Below are 21,788 nucleotides of genomic sequence, written 5' to 3'. Positions count from 1 at the left end.
AGGCTTGACACATCTTTGGAACCTGCTCTGAGCACCTGCCCTGGCTCTTCACTTGCTCAACTTTGGTACAAATTACAAACCAGTATAATGGGCAACTCCAGCACCTCCTGCTGTGCTTTTTCCACCAATCTCATGGCCCTGGATTGTTACTCCTTGTTGCTTTTCCAGTGTCTCTTTCATGACTCTGCTTTCAAAGCTCAGGCTCCTTCCCTATGTGCTTGGAACTCTCCTCTTGCTCTGTTTTCCTTCTGTTCTTCTCTTTTTACCCAACCTTGGCATCCTTTGAGTGGCCTCTCATTTCTTGCTGGCAAGAAATTCCACACCGCACTCCCCTGTCCCCCGCCCCCACCACGTACCTTGGTGGCCAGTAACCTGGTCAGGTAGATCTCAGAAACCATCTTGCTGCCTCGGTCACCCTCTTTTTGGTCTCCATGCTCATGGTTCTTGACCAGGTGCCACATCTTGACGCCGCTCTCCAGGTCAGGGGTGATCATGGGGGTGCGCGAGCGGAGGCTGTCGGGGCTGCCCGTGTAGCGGATCATGTTTTCTGCAAAGACACAGATCCAGGGGTCTCCACGTGTCTCAGCAGCTCTTGGGATTGGGATTTTCAGGAATTATGCTGGTGACGTGCCACCAAATGCATTTTTCAAAGCATTGTCTGCGTGATTGGCTCAGCGAAGACAAGCGATGTCACCAAGCCAGGTGTGATGTCAGTGTCTACACCATCAAATTAAGTGAGGTTCAAACACTGATTTCCAGTTTTAATCTTTAATCTTTACCCCTTATCATTTTCCCTGGCGAGTGGCACTGTCAGTGTCAGACACTTCCCAGGACTGGTTCAGGGGGTAGCACCAGTTCCTTATGTGACTGAATTTCACATATTTTAATCCATGCCATGCCATGTTGCTTGACATAAAAATATTGATGTCTCTAATATGATCTGTTGTTTAGCTCCTCATCCCCAGATTTAGAAGGAGCTGCCTTCCCTTAGCATCAAAAAACCCAAACAATTCCTGCCCAGCCATCCTCCTCACTCCCTGCTCCAAAAATCTTTTGACAGAAATCACCCCAAACCCCAGGTGGACATCCACAAATTTCCCCTCCAAGAACACTTTTAGCCTCCAGATTTTACCTCTCTTTGTCTCTGAGTGATGGTACAAGGCATTCCCCTCTCCCTGACCTTCTAGCAGTGTTGCCTTTTCCAACCATAATTATCAGAAGTGTTGCACCTTTCTGCAGCAAGATCTGAATCAGCCTCATTTATGCATTACCAATCTCTACATATTAATTATCAGATGGAATATCCTTTTTCTCTCTGGATGCTGTTTTCTTAATTGCAATTAACAATCACTTTTTGACCCACCATATCATCTCCTCCCCCTGCCTCCTTCCCTATTCCCTCCTCCTGAAAAATCAAATGGCAAAAGAATTAAAGAAATTCAACAGAAATTAACCCCCCTCAAGTCTTCCTTTCCAAAGGTCACTGTGTCTTTCAGTAATTGCAACAACAAGGCAAAGAGGATGAATATTAATAAGGCCTCATGGATCGTTTATGTCCTTGGAGAAAGTGGAAGGGGGCACCTCTGGACATTGAGAAATTGCATTTTCCCTTAGGATAAAGGGGGTAAGAAGGACTGGAGATGCTTTCATCAGTTACAAACATGAATAAAGTGATATAACAGCAGCATTCAGGTTGGAGGGGGGTTTGCAGCACCCTGGTTGTACATTAGGGATGTTTTTCTTTGCTGTCCAGCAGCACCTTAGTGAGACACGGGCTGGATGCAGCTCTAGTGCAGGGGAGCAAGGGGTGGGAGGGGCTGGGTGACACTCAGGAGGTCCCACCTGGTGTCCCTTTCACAGCTGTCTCATGGGGACAGCGGGAACAACAGCTCTGGGATCTGCTGATAAAGACCTCAAACCCTAAGAGTGACATTTGGTGATCTAAGAGTGGGGCAGTTAATTTTACAGACTCCTCCTTTCATTAATGAGGGAGGAGAACTTCCCACGAGCACCCCAACCACTTGGATCAACAGTCTGAGCAAGATGCCAGAGTTTTTAGATGGCTAAATCCTCCCCTCCTGCCTCATTTCACCAACTAATCATCTGCCCGTCAGTCTCCGTGCTGGTGCTCAGAGTCTGGTGACCACTGTGGCGTTTGGGATCTCTTCCCAGTGCTCTCCCAGTCCATCCCAGCACACAAACCCTTACCATACTTGCTGGCTGATGTCCGGGACACCGTGGAGTTGTTGACTGCGTTGTAGGCAGTGACTTGCTTGGATACCAAAGCTACCACAGATCCATCTGGGACCTGCAGGAAAAAAACAGGGCTCAGTCAATAAACTTCTGAAAAGTGGCTGAGGACCGTGCCCAGGGCAGCACAAATTGCAAATCATTGTCTCTGTAGGTAGGGCAGAGCTTCAAATTCAAAGTTTCAATTTCTTTCTTCGTTGAGTTGGTCTAGTAATAAAAAGGGACAAAATCTGCTGTTACACAGCCAGAATCCTGCACTTGGAGAAAGGGACAATTGGTGACAAACAGATTCTGCTCCATTTGGGCCCTGATTCAAAGCCCAGTGACGACAATGTGAGTCACTGAGCCATTTAGGTTGGAAAAGGCCTTTAAGATCATGGAGTTCAACCATTAACTCAGCACCACTGTGTTCACCACTAAGCCATGTCCCCAAGGGCCACATCCAGAGGCCTTTTGAACACTTCCAGGGGTGGTTTTTGCATTAACCTCAGTAAATCTGACAATAGGTTCATCCCAAGGAAGCTCTTAGGCAGAGCAGGAGCATGAGAATAGTAAAATCATCTGAGCTGCTTCAAACAGGCTTGGCTGTCCCATTAGGATGATAAAACTGATGTGAAATGTTCCTTTCCTTCCTTCTGGATTGCAGGTGATATCCAGGTGTCTGGTTCAAAGATTCCTGTCTGTATTTTCCACTATGATCCTGTCAACCTCTCACCCTTCCATGTGACAAATGCACTGCTGGACTGGAGGGATTGCCACAACTTCTTTCTCTCTGGGGTGTCAGAGGGTCTCAGATGTGGAAAAGCAGCAGGTTTGGAGTGGCTGATGTCCAGGATGTTGTGGGACAATGTTTTGAGGGATCACAGGATTATTTTAAAGGAGCCAGACTTTCCATTTCTACAACAAGGCCAATCATGTGGGTCCCGTATCAGAAATGTTAACAAGCCCATGGCTCAAAAGAGCCATATCAGGAACATCTGTGATAAATAAGACATCATAAAGAGGAGATGGGTAAAAAAAATCCCTTCTAACGACATCTAACTCTTGTCTGTGTCATAATAATAATAATAATTAGCACTTGCATGGAGTTTTTCATCTTCAAAGCACTGCAGAGGCTAATTAAATAGCCCCTCAGCTATCACGGAAGGCAATTATTGGCTCTTTGTAGTTTTAGCCCCACACCACAGATGGGGAAACTGAGGCAAAGGCAATCTCAGTGTCTGTCCCAGCATGCTCCATGTCAGCCTTCAGGACAGCCAGGAAAATGATGTTTCCTGAGGACCTGGCCCAGCTCATCATACAGCTGGGAGCTCATTGCCTGAAGCAAAGAAAAATGGGAAAAGCACAGAGGGAGGAAAATTATGCCTGGTGATGAAATAAAGCAGGAAACTTGCTCTGTCTGGAAAAAAACAAAAATTCAAAATCAGCCAGCAATGCTTCAGTCAATCTGAAAGTAAAAGTTTTGTTTCCTTTTCAAATTATTGCTTGCTGCCTCCTCAGCTCAGATCTTAAGTGACAAGAGAAAATAATCTTGTTATGAAACAGAGGCTGCTGAGGTGTGATGGAGGAAATGACAAGATCGTCAGCATCGGATTAAACTTAATGAGGTCTCTTTTTTTGGTGTTTTTTTTTCAAGGGAAAAGGCTTTCACCAAAACTCTGGGTTTTTTTTGTTACATCTACTGCTTGTGTAAGACATTTTCAGACTTCTCTAACTCTCTCTTGTGGATTTCCAAGTCATGCAGGGATGAAGGGAGGTAGAGCAGGTCACCTGGACCGGGTTAAGGATCAAAAAGAAGTTTCTTGTAATAACAATACCACTACTCTGTGCTCTCTAGCCATGCTGTTTTCCACTTCCCTTTTCCAGTCACTAAGCCTCCCTCTTTCCATTTTTCTCTCTTCCATCCTTCTGAACTCTACTTGCATTAAAAGACCATGGATACATTGGAAGAAGGGGCATGGAAGGCCTTGGATTTGTTTGTCTACGTGAGAAATGTTACCTTGTGCTGTCCTCATCTCCTTTTCACCACCTCCACTCACCAGGGGTGTCCCTTGAGAGACAAAGATTTTTTTCCTACCCTTGGCTTCCTCTCTAGAGTTGTTCAGGATAACTGGGACAAGGACAGGAGGGATGTGCTCAACATGGAGGTTCTGCCCAGTTATTACCCACTCAACCACTCTTTACCTCTGCATCTTAGGATAATAAAAATCACAGAGTTATTAAGGTTGGAAAAAATCTTTAAGATCATCAAGCCCAACTGTTCACCCAACACTGCCAAAGTCACTAACCCATAATCCCCAAGTGCCACATCTACAAGTTTTTGAACACTTCCAGGAGTGCTGGTTCCACCACACCCCCTGGGCAAGAGAATAACATTTTGCTGTTCATTTTGTCAGGAGGAAGATCTAACTCCCACCCACCCTCTCCCACAGATACCTGGTAGTGTGCCAGCGTGTTGAGTCTCTTCCAGTCGTTCTCTATCTTGGTGGTGATGTCCTCATCCTGAAGGATCATCCTCGCCCCGCTCGCCTGCCGCCACTCTGCAAGGAGAACAGGACAAATGACACAGGTGTTGCCTTTTCCCCAGCCTGGAAATTAAAAAAAATTTAGTAAGGAGGTGATAGAAGAGCGGATCTTTATTTGAAGGCCTTCAGGGGCAGCAGTGGAAAGATGTCCACTAAAGCCCACCCCTTGCAGGGGAGAGCAGGGTTTTATAGGTTTTAGGAATCGATAAAATTCCTAAAAAATTGATAAAAAGCACCAGTTAGGAGGACAAGTGGTGATGCAATTCCCCTCAGGCTAAGCCCCTTCCCTGGAGTGCCCCTCAGCCCTAGCTGTGCTTTGTCCATGAGAATGTGTCTCAAAGAGTTGTTCTCAACCTTGGCTCCCAGCAATAACCAAAATGGGGCCCTGCACCTCCTGGGGCTCTGGAATTTGTTTTGTCTTTCTGCCTAGGGAAAGGCCATGGAAAACTACTGGAAAAACTAGCCACTAATACAATAGGCTACAGAGCTACCAATATTTCTGTGAAGAGTACAGGGCACATAGGAAATAAAAACAAAAACCAAACAGCATCGCAGGGACAGAGCCCTGCATTCCCTGTGCCCAGAATCCACGTGGACACACCTGTGTGGGCACATCACTCATCACCTCGACACCCTGGTTATTTACAGTGCTTAATTTAAATTTAGTCACAGCTCTGCTCCTGCTCCAACATGGCTGCTCCCAAAAACAGCCTGTCCTTGCCTGTGTTTGTCATCCCCATAGGACAGGAGCAAATGCCACTTGTTCCAGGGAGAGAAATCCTGGTCCCCTCTCCTCTGGCAGCACAGACAGAGCCTTCACAGTGCCTGAGATCCATGTCCCTGTCAGGACCCAGCCCAGGGAGGGCTCCCCTGGGCACAGCAGTGTCTGCTTGGGCACAGAACCTGTGCTGCGCTCAGCTCCTGCCCATCAATACTCCCAAAATGCTTCTTGCATCTCAAATCCACTGATGGGCATCAGGAAGCCCTTAGGTACAGGCATAGCAATGTCCACAGATTTTTGCTTTTTATATATTTTTTGTATGTTTGTAGCTCTGCAGACTACTGTTCCACAGCTATGTAGCTCCTAGGAGTTTTCCTGCCTTTCCTCTTAGATTTTAAAATTATAATCTAAGCTTCTAACACATTCCTGAAATACTGTTTAGTCTTATTTTCAGGAAGAGGACATACAAGGAAAACATCTTGTTTTCCAGTCAGAATCTGAGAAGACACAACAAGAAATGGGTCAAAGAAGCCCTGAACCAACTCCAGTGGGGCAGTACCCAGGGGAAAATTACCTAACCAGCTGCTCTTCTAATTGGACAATGTTTGTTAGATATGTTAAACCTATAAAAACTTATATAAAGTTATAAAACTTGTAGAAAGGCAATAGCCATGGGTGTACCCATGACCACTGAGACACCTGGAAGCTTCAAAAAAATGGTCTACTTTTAATTTAACTATTTCAACACCTGCAAGAGTTTTTCTCTTTTGATATTAGGCAACAATAGCAGAGGCAGGGGAAAAGCCAGGGACAGCTCCAACCTCTGCTCTGTGGAAGATGCAAATTTTTCAAGCCTTCAGCAGCTGCCAGTTTTTGCTCAAACCTTGAGGAACACTCCATAAAATGACAGAATCATCAAGGTTTGAAAAGACTTCTGGGATTGTGGAGCCTTGAAGAGGGTTGCCACAGCTTTCCCCACAAAGGACTCAGACTTGCCTAAAGCAAGGAGAACATAAACATGGCCAAAAGGAGAGAAATTCCCACTCAGGGAAAGCTGTGCCTTCATCATGGGCAACCTGGACCATTCAAAGCTCTCCTCTTGGTTGTCACATTTCAGTCACAGTGACCCAACCAAATACAGCTTAGCCAGAGCAGCAGCAAAAACTCCATTCATTTGCAGGACTTAATTGAAATGAACTCTTGGATATGGAGGCATCACCTGCCACCCTTGCTTGTTTTTCCTAATATAAAAATGCAAGGACCATTGCAAATTTCTTTTGGTTTCAGCACTTTTCTTATCACATAATTAAAATGCAATGGGAAAGCTGCACTTGCCTTTATTATTCATTTAAATTAGCAGGAAGAGGTCAGCAACTGTGTTTATTGCTGGGTGTTACTTTGGCTGGAGATACTCAGTGTGAGCAAAGGTTGTGTTGGCTGAGCACTGATCCTGAACTGCCCTTCCTCTACTCCAGCTCCTCAGATCCTCACCTACATCACCCTTGTGGAGTCTGAGGATGATGCTCTCTGCTCATTCCCACCTGGACCACATTCCTGCGATCTAACTGGTCCCAGACTCTGCTTAGAGAAGCAAAAAAATGAAGTTTTGGCTGGGATGGGAAAAGGGGCTGTTAGAAAGTGCCCCACTCAATGCCAAAGGCAATTCTGCTGTCACAGGGTGTTTCTTGTGTGCCTTCCTCACGTGGTCATGGGGACAGTGTCACTTTGACCTCTCTCTTTCATGGCTCTACATGTTCCTGTGGTGCTTTTTTCCCCTGGTTCACCTTTGGAGAGACACACACTCGTGTTTTGGGAGGGATGCACAGGTTCTTGGTGTTGCACTGGGCTCTGATTTGGGGGTGAGCACAGCTGTCCTCATTCTGGGCTTTATTTGTATTCCAGGGCTGGACAAGGTGCTCAGAGCAGATTTCCCTCTGCTCCAGGGACACCCTGAGATGTTTCCTCAACCCTTTTGTGCAGAGACTCAGGGGATTCCTGAGCCTTTTCCTTGGCCTTCCTGCAGGGAGGGGCAATATGAGGAGGAATCAGGGCCAGTCTGAGTGCACAAGACAAGAAGGAAAGCCTCCAGGGCAGGCTTAGAGTTTCCATTTTCAGCTTTGCAGCCTGATTTCCCTGTCCAAACGCAAATCACATCACCTCTGAGCACAAATACTTCATTGAGCACCAGAGCCATGACAGGGAAAGGACCCCCAGGTGTCCCCAACTCTTCCTGGCCTCACTGCTCCCCTTTTCTGTGTGCTCAGGGGGTCACAAACAAATCTGCAAGGAAATGCAAAGGGAATGGGAAGGGAAAAGGTGACCCTGCCATCCATCTTCAGAGCATTAAGTGAACCCTGTCAGCTCTGTCCTCGCTGGCAGCACCCTGTCCCCTCTCTGCTGGGATCTGAGCACTCCTCTGAGCCGGCACAAAGGACAGACACACTCCAATCCAATTTGTTACACTTCCACCTTCCAGAGAGAGGGAGGAGAGGGGGAGGGAGGTAAAAATCCCATTAACTTTATCAAGCTTTCCAATCAGGAGCAGTGGTAAATGCAAACTCAGGAGACAGCTGCTGTGAAGCCTTTATATTTCATTCAGCAGATAGTGTATCTTTTTATTGCACACAGGAATTACTTCTTCTTTCCTTTTTTTTTTTTTTTTTTTGGTTTTTTTTTTTAAGAAACAACCTTTCTGTTCAACTTGACTGAGGAAAAGGAAATTCCAGGGGCCTTTGACAATGAGGTGTTTCTTTGAGCTGCAGCAATGCCTGGATAGGGAGTGACTCTGTGGGGACAGGGAAGGTGGGGACATGCCACCTTGCACCTCAAGATGTAACATTTTCATCCTATAGAAAATGTTACATCTCCCTCATGCCTTCCCTCTGATCCAGGTCTAGGAAGAGAGGAGAAACTCAGCTCTATTTCTGGGGTGGAGAAAGCACCACCGTGGCTGGGAATAAAAGTTTATCTCAGAACATGGAGCTGAAGAATGCCAGAGAAATATTTCGTGCTGTATGGAGTGAATCAGAGAATCACAGACTGGGTTGGGTTGGATCTTAAAGATCACCCAGTTCCACCCTCTGCCATGGGCAGGGACACCTCCCACTATCCCAGGCTGCTCCAAGCCCTGTCCAGCCTGGCCTTGGACACTTCCAGGGATCCAGGGGCAGCCACAGCTTCTCTGGGCAACCTCCACCAGGGCCTCTCCACCCTCAAAGTAAACAATTTCTTTCTCAAAATCTAATCTAAAAACTCCCCTTCTTTTAGTTTAAAACCATTTTCCTTTCCCCTGACGTTCCATGCCCTTGCCCAAAGTCCCTCTCCAGCTCTCTTGGAGCCTCTTTAGGCACTGGAAGGTGCTCTAAAATCTCTCTGGAGTCTCCTTTTCTCCAGGCTGGGCACCCCAAGCTCTCCCAGCCTGTCTTCAGGAGAGATAAATGCAAGCTGTCTGTCTTACTCTCTATATACTAAAGTTAGACCCAGTTTAAATGTTTCTGGTTTAAATGAACCCCACATCCCAGCTCTGCAGGGCTGGTGAGGCGGTGAAATCTCACCTGACAGGATCCACAATGAGCCTGAGACAGCATCACTGAGAGCAAGCCAAGCCAGCAGCTCCCACCACCTCACACTCCCTTCCAAAAAGCATCTGGAACCCAGGGAAAGGCAAATGCCTCAGCATGAAGCCACATTCCTGTTTTGCAGTCCTCACACCTTAATCTTTTCCCAAAGATTGGGTGTCTCACGTGTGGGAGAGATCTTTTAAAAATGATAATAACAAAAAGAGAAAGAAGCCTTTACTCAGAGGGCTGCAATTTGGGGGTTCGGACTAAAACGTAACCTCAGGGTGTCCAAAATAAAGGTTTTCAGCTGACAGCCTCCTCCAGGAGTTGCCTGGGCAACTGCCAAACATTGTGACATCTGCCACACTCACAAGTCCCTCTGCCTGCAGCTACCCTGCATTTAACAGTTCAAAACAACTCATTAGCTTGTTTGCTTTCTGCCATGCAAGCAATCTGGCCTGAGTGTGGACAGAGAGCCCAGAAAATGGAGATGGGAGCAGGAAAGGATGCTGCTGTTTGAGAGCCACGGGTTTCCAGGCCAGATTGCAGCCATCTGCTCTGCCCCGCTCTGCTCCAGCCCCTCTGCAGCCCTGAGCATCCAGCTCGGGGCAGGCTGATCCTCAGAGCTCTGTGATGATTCTGGAGGGCCAGCAGCTCTTCCTGCTCTCCCCTTGCTGCCTTCAGTGTCTCTGAAAGGTGCCAGGTGCCAAGGAGCATCGTTTCCTTGTGGAAAAACTGGGATGGAGCTGTGGATGGGTGTGTGGATCCTCCTGCTCTTGTTTCACCCATGCCAGCCCTGCTCCTCCAGCCTTGTTATCTGCATTGTTTCACTCCTACTGGATGAGGGGTTTTTATTTGTGTTTTAATTGGTTTTTCCCTGCCTCATCAGTGCTCCTGGACAGAGCTGCCCACTAGCCAGTCTGTTGTCACGGTGGGCAAGCCTGTCCTCTGAGGGGTGCACATGCTCATAGCAACTTTCTGGAACTTTCTGCTCCTCAGCACCACTCAGGAGGTCATAGAATCACAGACTGGGTTGGGTGGGAAGGGATCTGAAAGTTCCAACCCCTTTCTATGGACAGCATCCACCAGACTGATGCCTTGGGAAGGCTGACCTAGAGCAGAGGCTGGACAGAGTTAATAAAGTAGGTATTTATCAAAAAGGCCTTAAAGGATTTTTACACCTTGGGCAATACAGGAGCCTGGCCAGGGCTACACCCAAGATGGACCTAAAAATGGTCACAAAATGGACAACTGGTCATGAGGTCTCACATTTTCATAAGTTTTGGTCCATCTGCATATCAGGTTTAATTGTGCAATCACAGCTTCAGGTCATGAAGTCCCATCCTTTGTGTTTTCTCTCTTCAGCCCACTGTTGTTTATGCTTTTGGGCCTGAAATTTGTAACTTATTGTCCTTGGAATCAAGATAGAAAAGGAACTGTTGTGTCTACCTGCTCTGTGAAGAGAGCTCACTAACACTTGATATGAAGCTCAAAACTACACACCTAGGGAAAAACATGAAAGCTAAAACTTAAAGCATCAAGACCAGGTTGCTTCAAGCCCTGTCCAGTCTGATCTTGAACAGATCAGTATTTCTTAAAACAGCAGCAATTCTGGATGCAGAATTGTCAGGCTCCAGCTGGGACCTCCACGCACTTCTGGCTCTCAGAACTACAGCAGAATCCAATTAATCCCTGTATTTACAATATGCAGGTGAAATTCCTGCATCTCATTATGGACACCTCCTTCATCCTCACAGCAGAACAAACACTTCCCACTCTGACATCTGAGGGAACCGGGCTCTGTGGCCACCGTGGAGCACCAGACAGGTTGGGAGATGTGGCTGTGAGCTCCATTCCTCTGCTCTGGCACCTTGCCCTGCCTTTCCTCACGCTCACCCCACCTCTCACCCCTCCCCTGCTGACTCACAGCAGCTCCAGAGCCCTCGTGGGTCTTCTGTGGTTGATGTACGTGATCTGTTCTTTACTGCTGCTGGTTTTGGCAGCTTGTTTCGTTATTCTAACTGTCTTTGATGAGCAATTTCTGTCAGGAACTCCTCCCTCCCCTACACATACACACACTCAGACACTTAACTTTAGTCCCTGACCTCTCATTCCTGCCTTCATTATTGCTGTGAATTGTTTCTTGGCCTCAGTCCATTCCTTCTCCTTTTGGTTCCTCTACAGCTCAGCTGGTTTTATAGACTCCATCATTTTCCAGCCCAGTCTCTTTCACTGAAGGTCACTGAGAGCAAATTCTGGCAGATTCAGCCACAGAGGAGTCCCCAGCCCTCCTCCAGACACCTCAAACAATGTCCTGAGCAGATTTTTCTGCGTTTTTTCATAGTATCCTGCAGGTGTGGTCCCACACCCGCCTGTGGACCCCAAATCCAGACACCCACTCCTCCCAGCATCCTCACTCCAGGTGTTTTTTTTTTCCAGGGGTCTTTGGCAAGAGAACAAGGACAGTCCCTCTCATGCTTTTTCCAAACCATTGTCCAGGATGAATTCTGAGGGCAGAAAAGCAGGGTACTGGTCTTTTATAATGCTCAGGGCCAAAGATTTCCTAAGCCAGGAGCATAAACATCGCCATGATGTCCCCTCTGCCCTGTCACTGTGATTTCTCAGCCTTGCAGGGGGTGTGGAGATGGGTCCCTGCCCCAGAAAAATGTCTGGATGGAGTTTGGCCATCTCCCACCTCCCCTTGCCACCCTGGCCAGGAGCAATCTCCTACCCAGGTCCATGTCAGCAGCTTTGGGCCGGTGGGAGCAGGGCACGTTCTTGAAGATGGCATCGAGGATCTTCTCCTTGACCTGAGTGATGGTGTCGCAGTTGAGGATCTTCACCGGGATCTCGGGGCTGTTCACGTTGTCGGGGTTCACACAGCTCAGCACCTGAGAGAGAGGCACCACAACACACATTTCAGTGGCACTGAAAGCCTCTGGCTGCCCCCCCCTGCAGTGCCTGCATCCTAAAGAGGGATCTGGGGTGCAGAAAATGGGTACCAAGGGTATTCCCTGCCTCACTTGGGCACAGAGATGTGGTTTCACATGGGGAATCTTCATTATATTTGATCATGGAGTCTCAGAAGGGTTTGGGTTGGAAGAAACCTCAATGATCACCTCATTCCACCCCTGCCATGGGCAGGGACACCTTCCACCATCCCAGGCTGCTCCAAGCCCCGTCCAACCTGGCCTTGGACACTCCCAGGGATCCAGGGGCAGCCACAGCTTCTCTGGGCAACCTGTGCCAGGGCCTCATCACCCTCACAGGGAACAATTTCTTTCTTAACAGCAGAAAACCCGTGAACACCAGCTGAGGTTCCGGTGCTTTCAGTAAAAAATGTTCTTTGAGATGTCAAGGTGACCTAATTCAGGAGTGGCCTCCTTGCATTGCCACCTGGTTCTGATAGTCCCAGTGAAAAGATTTGAATTTGTCCATCTGCACAGCCATGGAGCTGAGCAGACCCTTCTCAAAGGAACGTTATTAATCAAATGCAGGGCTTCTTACAAAAATGAAACACAAACCAACATCAACAACCTTTGCTTTCACATACAGAAGAAGAAAATCAGCTGGGGAGGCCTCTCTTTTCTCAGAAGGAAAATTTAATTTTCTCCACTCTGTCCAAGAGTAAATGCAAAGCATGTGGTGAGGTGGGATACCTTAAACACAGAGTATTTAACAGCAATCTCCCTGCTAGCCCTTGGCTGTGTCTCTGTTGACCATTCTGCTCATTTCTGGTTGCACAAGTCTATAAATTTTTATAAACTTAGCACACCTTTGCACTTGAAAGGGGTGTTCAGTGATGCTCCAGGCTGCACATGGTCATTAAATGCTCCCGTGGCACTTTTACAAGTGCAGATATGTTGGTTTTGGTGCCTTAGACAAATTTTAACTTGACTTAAACTCCCTTCTGTAGCATGCAAGAGGTGCTGGACTGTCCATCTCTTTCCATCTTCACCTCCTAAAATGCAGTGGGAACTCAGAAATGGGGTGAAATCCTGTCAGTCTAATTACACACTGCCTCACCAGGCTCCCTTTGGGGATGTTATGCTCAGCTGAGAGGGACTTGTGAAGATATTGCTTACAAAGAGCTCTGTGATCTTGCTGGATGAAAGGGGAGATGTAAATAGGAGATATTGATTAGATCATAATGCTATTATTTGTATGTCACTTCCAGAAGTATTGAAAAAGCATCAATTCAGATCCTAATAACGGCACTGATTTACAGTTCTGGGGCATCTTTCATCTCAAAGGATCACAGAATTGTACACAAAAGGTACTGTTGAAATGAATTCAGTGATGAAGGTCATCAGGTGGTGTTGCCCTCCACAGCTCTCCTGGGTTATGCCCTTTCCCAGCCCACAGAAACCTCTTCCTCTGCAAACTTCTTGGCTACATCCAGAAAATCCCACTTGATTGCTGAGAGCCTGCACTGGTGCTTGGTTTATGTTTGGACTTAATGATCTTAAAGATGTTTTCTGGGCTTAATTATTCTATCACACCCCTGCAGGGGAATGGAGCAGTGATGGCAGCGTGGGACAGCTCTTTAGGGTCACACCTGCTTCTGGGGACTAAGTTACTCTTCAGGTTTCTCTCTCAGTGGTCTGAGCTCAGCGTCAGGGGAAGCTCTGTGGCGTGATAAATCTCCGATACAAATAGCTGGATTTTGGGTCAGTTCCCCACAGAAGGCACTGGGTGTTTTTTTAAAATGATATGAGCTGCCCTGCCAGGCCAGCATCTGGTGCAGAAGATCCAACATCTCCTGCAGGTGCTGACCAGTGTTCCCCACTGGAAGGTGACAATGGTGATTTGCTCTCGGTCATCCTTGAATTTCACAGGGTGAAAATTCAAAAGCATTCCAATTCAAAAAAAGGCCAGCTTTAGAAGGTGCCAGGAAAACTCTTCCTGAGTGGACCACACTCATTCACACCCTGACTACAGTAACCCTTGCTTTCCTCTTTCCCAGCTCAGCTGGAAGAAGGAGCAGGGAAGGCAATTTTTCAAAAGGCTGTTCTTGTGTTTCAAGCACAGATGAGGCAGTTGGTCACCCCTGAAAACCCCTAAATTCCTCTTTGGTCATTACAATGACTGTCAAGGATCTCCCAACAACATTTTAGGGAATTCAAACACCACTTATGGAAGCCAACCCCCTGCCCGGAGCACAGTGGTTTTGGCACTTATTCCCCAGGTTAATCATCTTTCCAGTGGAGTTTTCCAGATGTTGTCACGTGGAACATGAAACTTTTCTCCACACTCATAACAACCAAGCCAGAAACAAATCCCACTTTTCCAGCAGTGCTGCTCAGAGACTTCATCACGATCTCTGATGTCAGCTGGTGGGGAAGAGGCCCCATGGTGGCCTGGGTTGTGTTCCTTCAGGACTGGTCACTCTGAGGGAAGTTTTGTGATGTGGATCTCCTAAATGCAGTGTTGCTGCTCCATCACCAACCACCTTCATTTGGGCTTCAGGGTCACTCAAGGATGTGCCTGTTTGGGCACTGAGAGGACACCAGCACTTGCTGTCACTCACTGAGGTTTGTGTCCCGTCAGGATGTGGGGTCAGCGTGGATGGGAATGGGAGCACGTGGAGAAGTTACCTCTGAGCCCTGCTCTCCCACTGACTCTGCATGACCTTGGGACATCTCATTTCTCTGGATTTGTGTTTATTGACCTTTTACTCCATCCTTGGGCGTTTATTTTCTCTGCCAGCTCTTCCAGCCATGAGCTGTCTCTGAGTGTCTGTATACAAGCAAAGCTTGGCTCAGCTAAGCTCTGATTTCCACCACGGATTAGTGACATTTAAATAATAAAGGCACAGTTTGTGACTACTCACATGGTGACCCTGGTTCTGAGTTTGAGTGGTTTTTCCTGAGACCAGGACATCTCTGCAGTTCCTGTCCCAGGGACAGAAATCATTCTCTTGCTGCTTTATTAGGCTGGGGTTTTCATACAGCGAGGTTTGGTGGAGAAAAAGGAGGAAGACCCGAAAAAAGCCAAGCATATGAAAGGATTCTGAGAATTATAGAATTGTAGAATGGTTTGGGTTGGAAAGAACCTTAAAAATCATCTCATTCCAACCCCCTGCCATGGGCAGGGACACCTCCCACCATCCCAGGCTGCTCCAAGCCCTGTCCAACCTGGCCTTGGGCACTTCCAGGGATCCAGGGGCAGCCACAGCCTCTGTGGGCACCCTGTGCCAGGGCCTCCCCACCCTCCCAGGGTAGAATTTCTTTCTAATTTCTAATCTAAACATACTCTCTTTCAGTTTGAAGTCATTCCCTCTTGTCTTGTCACTCCAGGCCTCTGTAAATAATCTCTCTCCATGTTTCTGTTGGAATTCCCATATTACAACCACTGAATCAGTTCTGGCTTTATTCTATTGCTCTATATTTTTAATAAAAGATGTCAGGCAGCTCAAGGAAAGTAGAAGAAGGACAAAATAAAACAGAAATAAAGAGAAACAGAAACGAAGAAAAATCCAATTCATATTCTTCTCCTTCTTAATCTCCTTCACCAGGGCTGATCTCTGTAAATCTGCTGAGATTCCTATCGGGATATATTTGTCTGCTCTTGAGATGTAAGAGGGAGAGCTGATTATCATCAAACAGCACAAAGCCAGTGGAGGAGAGCTTTGTTCAGCCTGATGTATAATTACTACCCTTTGCTGGCTGCTTTAGATCAAGCCTAAAAGGATCGGGGGGATTTCCTTCAGTGAAAGTGATCACTCTGTGGCTGCATTTTTTTCTCCTTTCTGCTCATTTTCTCCATGTGTGATCAGTCCTCTGAAATTTTAGACAGCCAGGCGTAACAGCAGAGAGGCACCACTCTGCCAATTTAGTAGGAAAGTCATGTTTTTAATATGCAGAATAAAACTGTGGCCTTATTTAAGAATTAAATCCACCCCCTCATCAGACTTGGATTCAATCAAAGCTCAGCTCTAGACTGGAGTTAAAGAAAATGAAAGGACATTTTTAGCATCAGCCCACCTGAGCTAAGGCCTAAGACAGGTCAAGGTCTCAGACTTGGAACTAAATGATCTGTAGGGTCGCCTCCAGCCCAAACCATCCCATGATTCTGTGATTGGACAGAGCCTCAGAGGTATCTGGAGCTAAGTGAGATGAATGTCCCTCATTTGAAAGTGCAAATTAAATAATCTGATCAGTTTAGAGCATCTTCTGACTGTCCAAAAATGTGGGATTTGCTGAGAATAAAGATGGGAAGTAGAAAAATTACAATCATTGAAGGCTTAGAAAGTGTTCTCCATCCAGCAGAGACTTAGAAGCTCAGTGGATTTAATGCATCCAGGAAAGAATGAAGGCCCACAAACACACTAAGAAGAGATATCTAATGCTCTTTAATTGATGCTCTTTAATCAAGTGGGAAGAGGGTGTAAGCTCAGAGCAGAAGCTAAAGCTGCACATACGCAGCGTGCACCTTGCACCATTCCATTTTGACAATTCCATTTTGAGGGAAATGGCTCAGTGACAGGGATTAGTTTTCTTTCCTTTGAAATCTTTAAATCAAGTTCCTTTTTCTTTGGCTTGTGCTTCTTCAAAGAGGGAGGGCTGCACCAGCTCTAGAGCTGAGCTGATAGGTCCCTGCACTGTGTAACTCTGACTATTCCTTGATGCTGAAACCCTCATTGGAGACATTTCTGAGTTTTAATAGTCAGCCTTAGGCAGCATTACCCTACTAAAATACAAGAATAAATCATCCCAGAGGGTGAATCACTGGTTTCTGCTCTCTAAATGCCCTTTAGCCAGAAGATTCTGGACAAGCCCAGGGTCTCACTCACTCACCAGGGTCTTGTAGTCGATCTGCTGTCGGATGAGCTTGTCCTCGCTCAGTGAGTACCGGGCCTCCCCAGTGATGGAGTCGATGGGACCCTTCTCCATCTGCTGCTTGATGGCACAGAAAAGGGAGAAGAGAGGCTCTCCAGCACACTCCTGCAGGGATGAAAGGCAACCATGAGGTGAAATGAGAGGCTGGAATTGAGAATTCAGCCTGGGCATCCCCGTGACTGCCTTGGTTTGCCATCCCAGATCGCTCATGATGGATACATCAGTGGGAACTAGTCTATTCCAGCAGCACAGGATCAGGGGTGACCCTCCACTTCCACAGAGTGCAACCAGCCCTTGGGCCCATGGTGGGACCCTCAGGGATGGTCCTGTGCACTGCCAGGGGTTGGGCTTGATGATCTTTGTGAGTCCCTTCCAACTCAGCTCATTCTGTGGCCCGGTGAGTGTCCTGTCATGGGACAAAGGTGTCAGCGTTCCCTGGCAATGCTGGGGCTGTTCAAGAGATTGCCACCAGGCCAGAGCTTTGCAGTGCTGGAGCAGCCAGTGGGATGGGTCCCAGGTGACCTGGAAGCAGGCTCCAAAGGGAGATGGATGGCAGGTGCCCCATCCTGGGTGTCTGGGCAGAGTCCACAGAGCACTCCCATGCTGCAGATGTGCCCCTGGACCTGTGTGGAGGTGACAGAAGCGTGGGGCCCAGCACAGGACAGCAACAAGCAGCCCCAGGCAGACACAGCAAAGCTCATTTATCCTGAGCTTCTCATTCCCACTCACTGCACTCCTCTTCCTACACTTTTCCTCCCTTGCTGCTCACCCTCAGTGCCGTGCAGCTGGAGCTTTCTGCTCCTGCCTCCCTTCCCCTTCATCCCTCCCTTCTTCCTCCCCTCCTCGTCCTCTCCTCTTGTGTCCCAACTCAATGAGCGAGGTCATTTTCCTCTGGTGTAAATCCCAGCGAAAACAAGTTAATAATCGGAAGCAAAGTGGCCCCTTTTTCAGTCCCTACACCTGTCTCCCACTTAATTAGCTTATCTGCCAGCAGCATATTGCTTCTGTGTGCCTGTCTCCTGCCCTTATCAGGCCCCTGTTCAGGCTAAGGCAAGAAGACAAGTAGCTGAGTGGGGTGAAAAAAGCCTATTATAAAAGCAGCTCTTTAGAGAGTCACCTCCTTATATCCTTTCCTTTCAGCTGAAAGCAGGGATCTGATACTGAAGTCACTGAAATTACCTTCCAGGGACCTTCAAAACTTTCCCATGTGCTCGTCCTTGAACTGGTCGTGCCTGGGGAAGGCTCAGGGGAGATTGGGGTTTATTTGTAAAGCCTCAAATTGCCTGGCAGAGGTGGTTATTCTGTCCAAATGAGGATGTGAGGTGGGAGGATATTTAGCAGCTGCAGTGGGAGTGGGGGAGAGGAGCAGAACTCAGCTCCTTCCAAAAAGGCTGGCTCTGAGCTTGGAAACTGTGATTCTTGAGGCTCAGTGTGTGCTCCCCTGCGGAAATTGGATCTCCCCAGCAGTCAGTGGCAGAGCTCAATGACTGAAAGACTTTTTTAACTACACAAACCCCAAGGACACCTTCCAGGAAGAATGAGAGAGCTCAGGGGGTGCCTCAAATTCTTCCACTCAAGTTCTTTCACACAGCTTTGCTGATGGGCGTCCCTCCACTCCTCGTGGGGCTGTGTCTCAGCGCTGCCTCTGAGCTGGGGGGAAAGGAGATCTCCATCCACTGTGAACTGAAACTATGGGTCACCACATGATGGAGACCTCAGCCTGCTGTTAAAAGGACAGCGTTCTCCACACAGGTCTCAGTCAGGCTCTGAAATCCTCCCCACTTCAGCACTGACCCTCAGGTCCCACCTCTGTACAAGGGAGAGACTGACAAGCTGCCTCTCTAACAAAGTGTCCCTCTTTGTTCTCCCTGGGTCAGAAAATAGCCCATCTCCTATTAGGCAGTGACCTCTTTCCAGAGGCAAAAAAAACCTTTAGCTTGATATCTGAGAAGTTTTCACCCCAACTGATCCTCACCAAGAAGAAATGCTTTAAAGATGTTTTTCCGGCTGCTTCTCCTCTTACCTTGAGGAACTTGTAGAGGAGGAAGGTGAACCAGTTGGTGAGCATTTTCTCAGCCACAGATTCTGTCCTAAAGTAGAGAAAAATGAGAATTGGAAATGAGTCAGTCATGCTGGTCCGATCAAAATTCTGTCCTTGTCCATCTTCCTGCCCGGTGGGAAGTCTGGCATGGCACCATCAGGATTTAGCACGTCCTAGGTTCCCTGGTTTAGTTTTGGATTTAGGAAACTTGCAGGAAAACCCTTGTTGCCCTGTTGATTCTCCTGTGACTACAAGTCCCTGTGTATCTGTTTTTCAGTTTCTCCAACAATGAAAAGGAGTTGACGACATTTGAGGGAATCTTCTCCAAAGAGCTCAGGGGGGATAAATCCATCAAATCTGAGGAGCTCAGAGCGAGGCCATATGTCAAGGAGGCTGTATAAATACTCAGGAGAGACAGATCTAAGTCTCTGGGGAACAGTTATCTGGCACTGCCTATCTCCCTGGCATTTGGGAGTGATTACACTCCTCAATGTGTCAATGTGGCACATACGCAGAGCTCATCCTTCTGCCCTTGAGCACTCTGTCCTCAATCAAACAAAAATCCATCTCGAGGCTTCAGGGTGAGCTTCTCCTGCAGAAACATGTGCTGGCTCCAGTGCATGCACCAGAGGAAAACCAAGAGAAACCAAGAGAAACTTGGAGAAACCAAGAAAAAACAGGAGTCTCTGCTTGGAAGGATTAAGTGGGTCCTCCTTGTCCCAGCTCTCACCAAAGCCATGTAGAAGTTCTTTCTTCTTGTTGCTGCAGCTTTCTGCCCAGAAGATCTCTTTAGGGTCATAAATGTCACATGGGAAAAACACTGGACACAGGTGAGTTGGGAAAATCACTTCTACCAGCTCCTTTCTTCTGTCACACTCCTCCAAAACTGCAAAAGATTCCCTTTCACAGACTCATGGGGAGGAAAGGGAAGCATCAAGCTGAATCCAGCTGCTCCAAGGAGCAGTCTGAGGTCCTCACACCAACACCTGACCCAAGGCACTGTTCTGTTCTGGTGCTGCTCAGTGCAGAACTTCCTCCGCTGACTTCTGATGTTTCTAGGGTTTGAAGCACTGGATGTGCCCTCTTTGTTCACTGTCTGTCCTTCCAAAGGCCACAATTAATTTCCAGCAGAGAGGATTAGACTTAGAAAAGAGCTGGAAGAAGGAGAAAGAGGAAAGGTGGGATGCTCAGAGTGAGCAACAAGGGAAGACAAAGAGGTGGAGAAAGGTGAAGGAAAAGGAGGAGATGAAGGAGGAGGCAGTGCTACCCAGCATCAGAGAAGAAGATCAGACAGGAAGCCTGGGGACAGCTGGAGGGTGGTCACCAGCCAGGCTCTAGGGCTTGAGCACATCAGGCAGTCAAGAGACACCAAAGAAAAGTCCAGCCTCTGCCACTGGCATTGCTACCCCGAATGCCAGGAAATGCCTTCTGCTCCTTTTTTGCTGGTTCTCCACAGTGGGCCATGTGCCAGATGAAAAACCTCCCAGCCCAGCAGGCACCAGAGATCCCTTCCCTGTCCAAGCTGTCCATCGTAATCAGCTGAGGGCTCCTCAGAGTCAGCTCTGGGCTGTGGCAAAGGCCACTCATCTCCAGAAGACTTCCCCTGATTTTATTTAGGGTCCTTGAAGCAGGAGGGTTGGTTCAGCCTGTGAAAATGAGATGAATCTGATCCTAAAGGGGAAAGAGGCAGCACTTCCCTAGGCAGGGAAAGTTAATTACAGAGCAGTAGACTCCTAATTCAAAGTTTCCCACAGAAATGTGGAGTTTAAGACCTTAGGCCAGGCCAAGAAGCACCAATCCAAACTTGTTCCCTGTATGAAACCAGTTCTGTTTTCCTGCTCCTCTGCTGATCTCCACAAACTCCCAGCCCTGGGAGAGAAATGAGTTCTCACAATGCAGCTGCAGTCTCTCCATTTCTCTGTAGTTAACTTAGGAACAAGAAACAAGGCTGGGAAATTCATATCCCAGGCAGGAGATGGAAGAAATTGACATCCTCTCACCAGAGGTTTAATGCACCACATATGTGATATTCCTATAGGTCCTACACAACATGATTGGGATTTTTAATTAAAATGAAACATTAACAGAAATTAACATCTTTGGCATGCAAAGACCCCAAAATAAGGATTGAGCTTCTTCTGTCCTTATGAAACTTCCTGGAGGATCCACATGAAAACCCAGAGATGGATTAATCCTGTAACTTTTGATCATTTACTTCTTTTTGGTTAGGGAGGAGACCGAGCAAGATCTACATCTCCAAAGATGATTAAGATGTTTATGTGGGCACAGCCTTCCCAGCCTGGCTCCCTCCGTGCCCAGGCATCCTTACCTACGGAGCAGCAGCTTGGGGTGGTTCTTGCTCTCCAGGTTTTTGTCGATGAGGTCGGCCAGGAGCTGTTTGAGGACGTCGGTGGCGTACTCCAGCTTGCTCTGCAGCACCGTCATGATCAGCGAGGCCACGTTGCCGCGGTCCCGCATGGAGAAGCTGCGCTGCGACTCCAGCGTGCGGATGAAGGACAGCAGGAAAACCTTGTTGTTGATGAGCTGGGCAAAGAGCTTCAGGCCCTTCTCCACCCGTTCCTGCCGGTAGCCAGGGACCTGCACAAGAAGAAAAGGAGTTTTCTTCCTTTCCCTCGTTTTCCCATTGTCAAATGTCCTGTTGTCACGCTCTTTGCTACCTCCCTGCTCTCAACCCTCCAGCTCCTCGGCTAAGGAAAGACAGGAGGGGAATCCTTACATCATCTAATGAAGTTTGAGAAGACTCCCAGCCATATCCAGATGATTTTTCCAATCCTGTGCTCCCTTCTCTGAACAGTACATCCAAAAGGGATTTCTGGTGCCTAAATGTGT

The 21,788-nt window shown here is 47.6% G+C and overlaps 1 protein-coding gene across 1 annotated transcript in view; it reads right to left on the bottom strand.

The window, feature by feature from the left end:
- The window catches only part of LOC131591803 (plexin-A4-like), a 417,581-nt gene that overhangs the window by 19,302 nt on the left and 376,491 nt on the right, over positions 1–21,788 (bottom strand). Inside the window, exons 22-28 of the mRNA XM_058862866.1 lie at positions 21,268–21,536; positions 18,921–18,987; positions 16,856–17,002; positions 11,788–11,947; positions 4,687–4,790; positions 2,209–2,308; positions 357–547 (exon numbers count right to left, since the gene is read on the bottom strand). Of these exons, the coding sequence (XP_058718849.1) occupies positions 357–547; positions 2,209–2,308; positions 4,687–4,790; positions 11,788–11,947; positions 16,856–17,002; positions 18,921–18,987; positions 21,268–21,536 (1,038 nt within the window). The remainder of the gene's footprint in view (positions 1–356; positions 548–2,208; positions 2,309–4,686; positions 4,791–11,787; positions 11,948–16,855; positions 17,003–18,920; positions 18,988–21,267; positions 21,537–21,788) is intronic.

The sequence above is a fragment of the Poecile atricapillus genome, chromosome W (assembly GCF_030490865.1).
Source record: "Poecile atricapillus isolate bPoeAtr1 chromosome W, bPoeAtr1.hap1, whole genome shotgun sequence".
Classification (NCBI taxonomy): domain Eukaryota; kingdom Metazoa; phylum Chordata; class Aves; order Passeriformes; family Paridae; genus Poecile; species Poecile atricapillus.
This window is presented reverse-complemented; position numbering and strand designations above follow the sequence as displayed.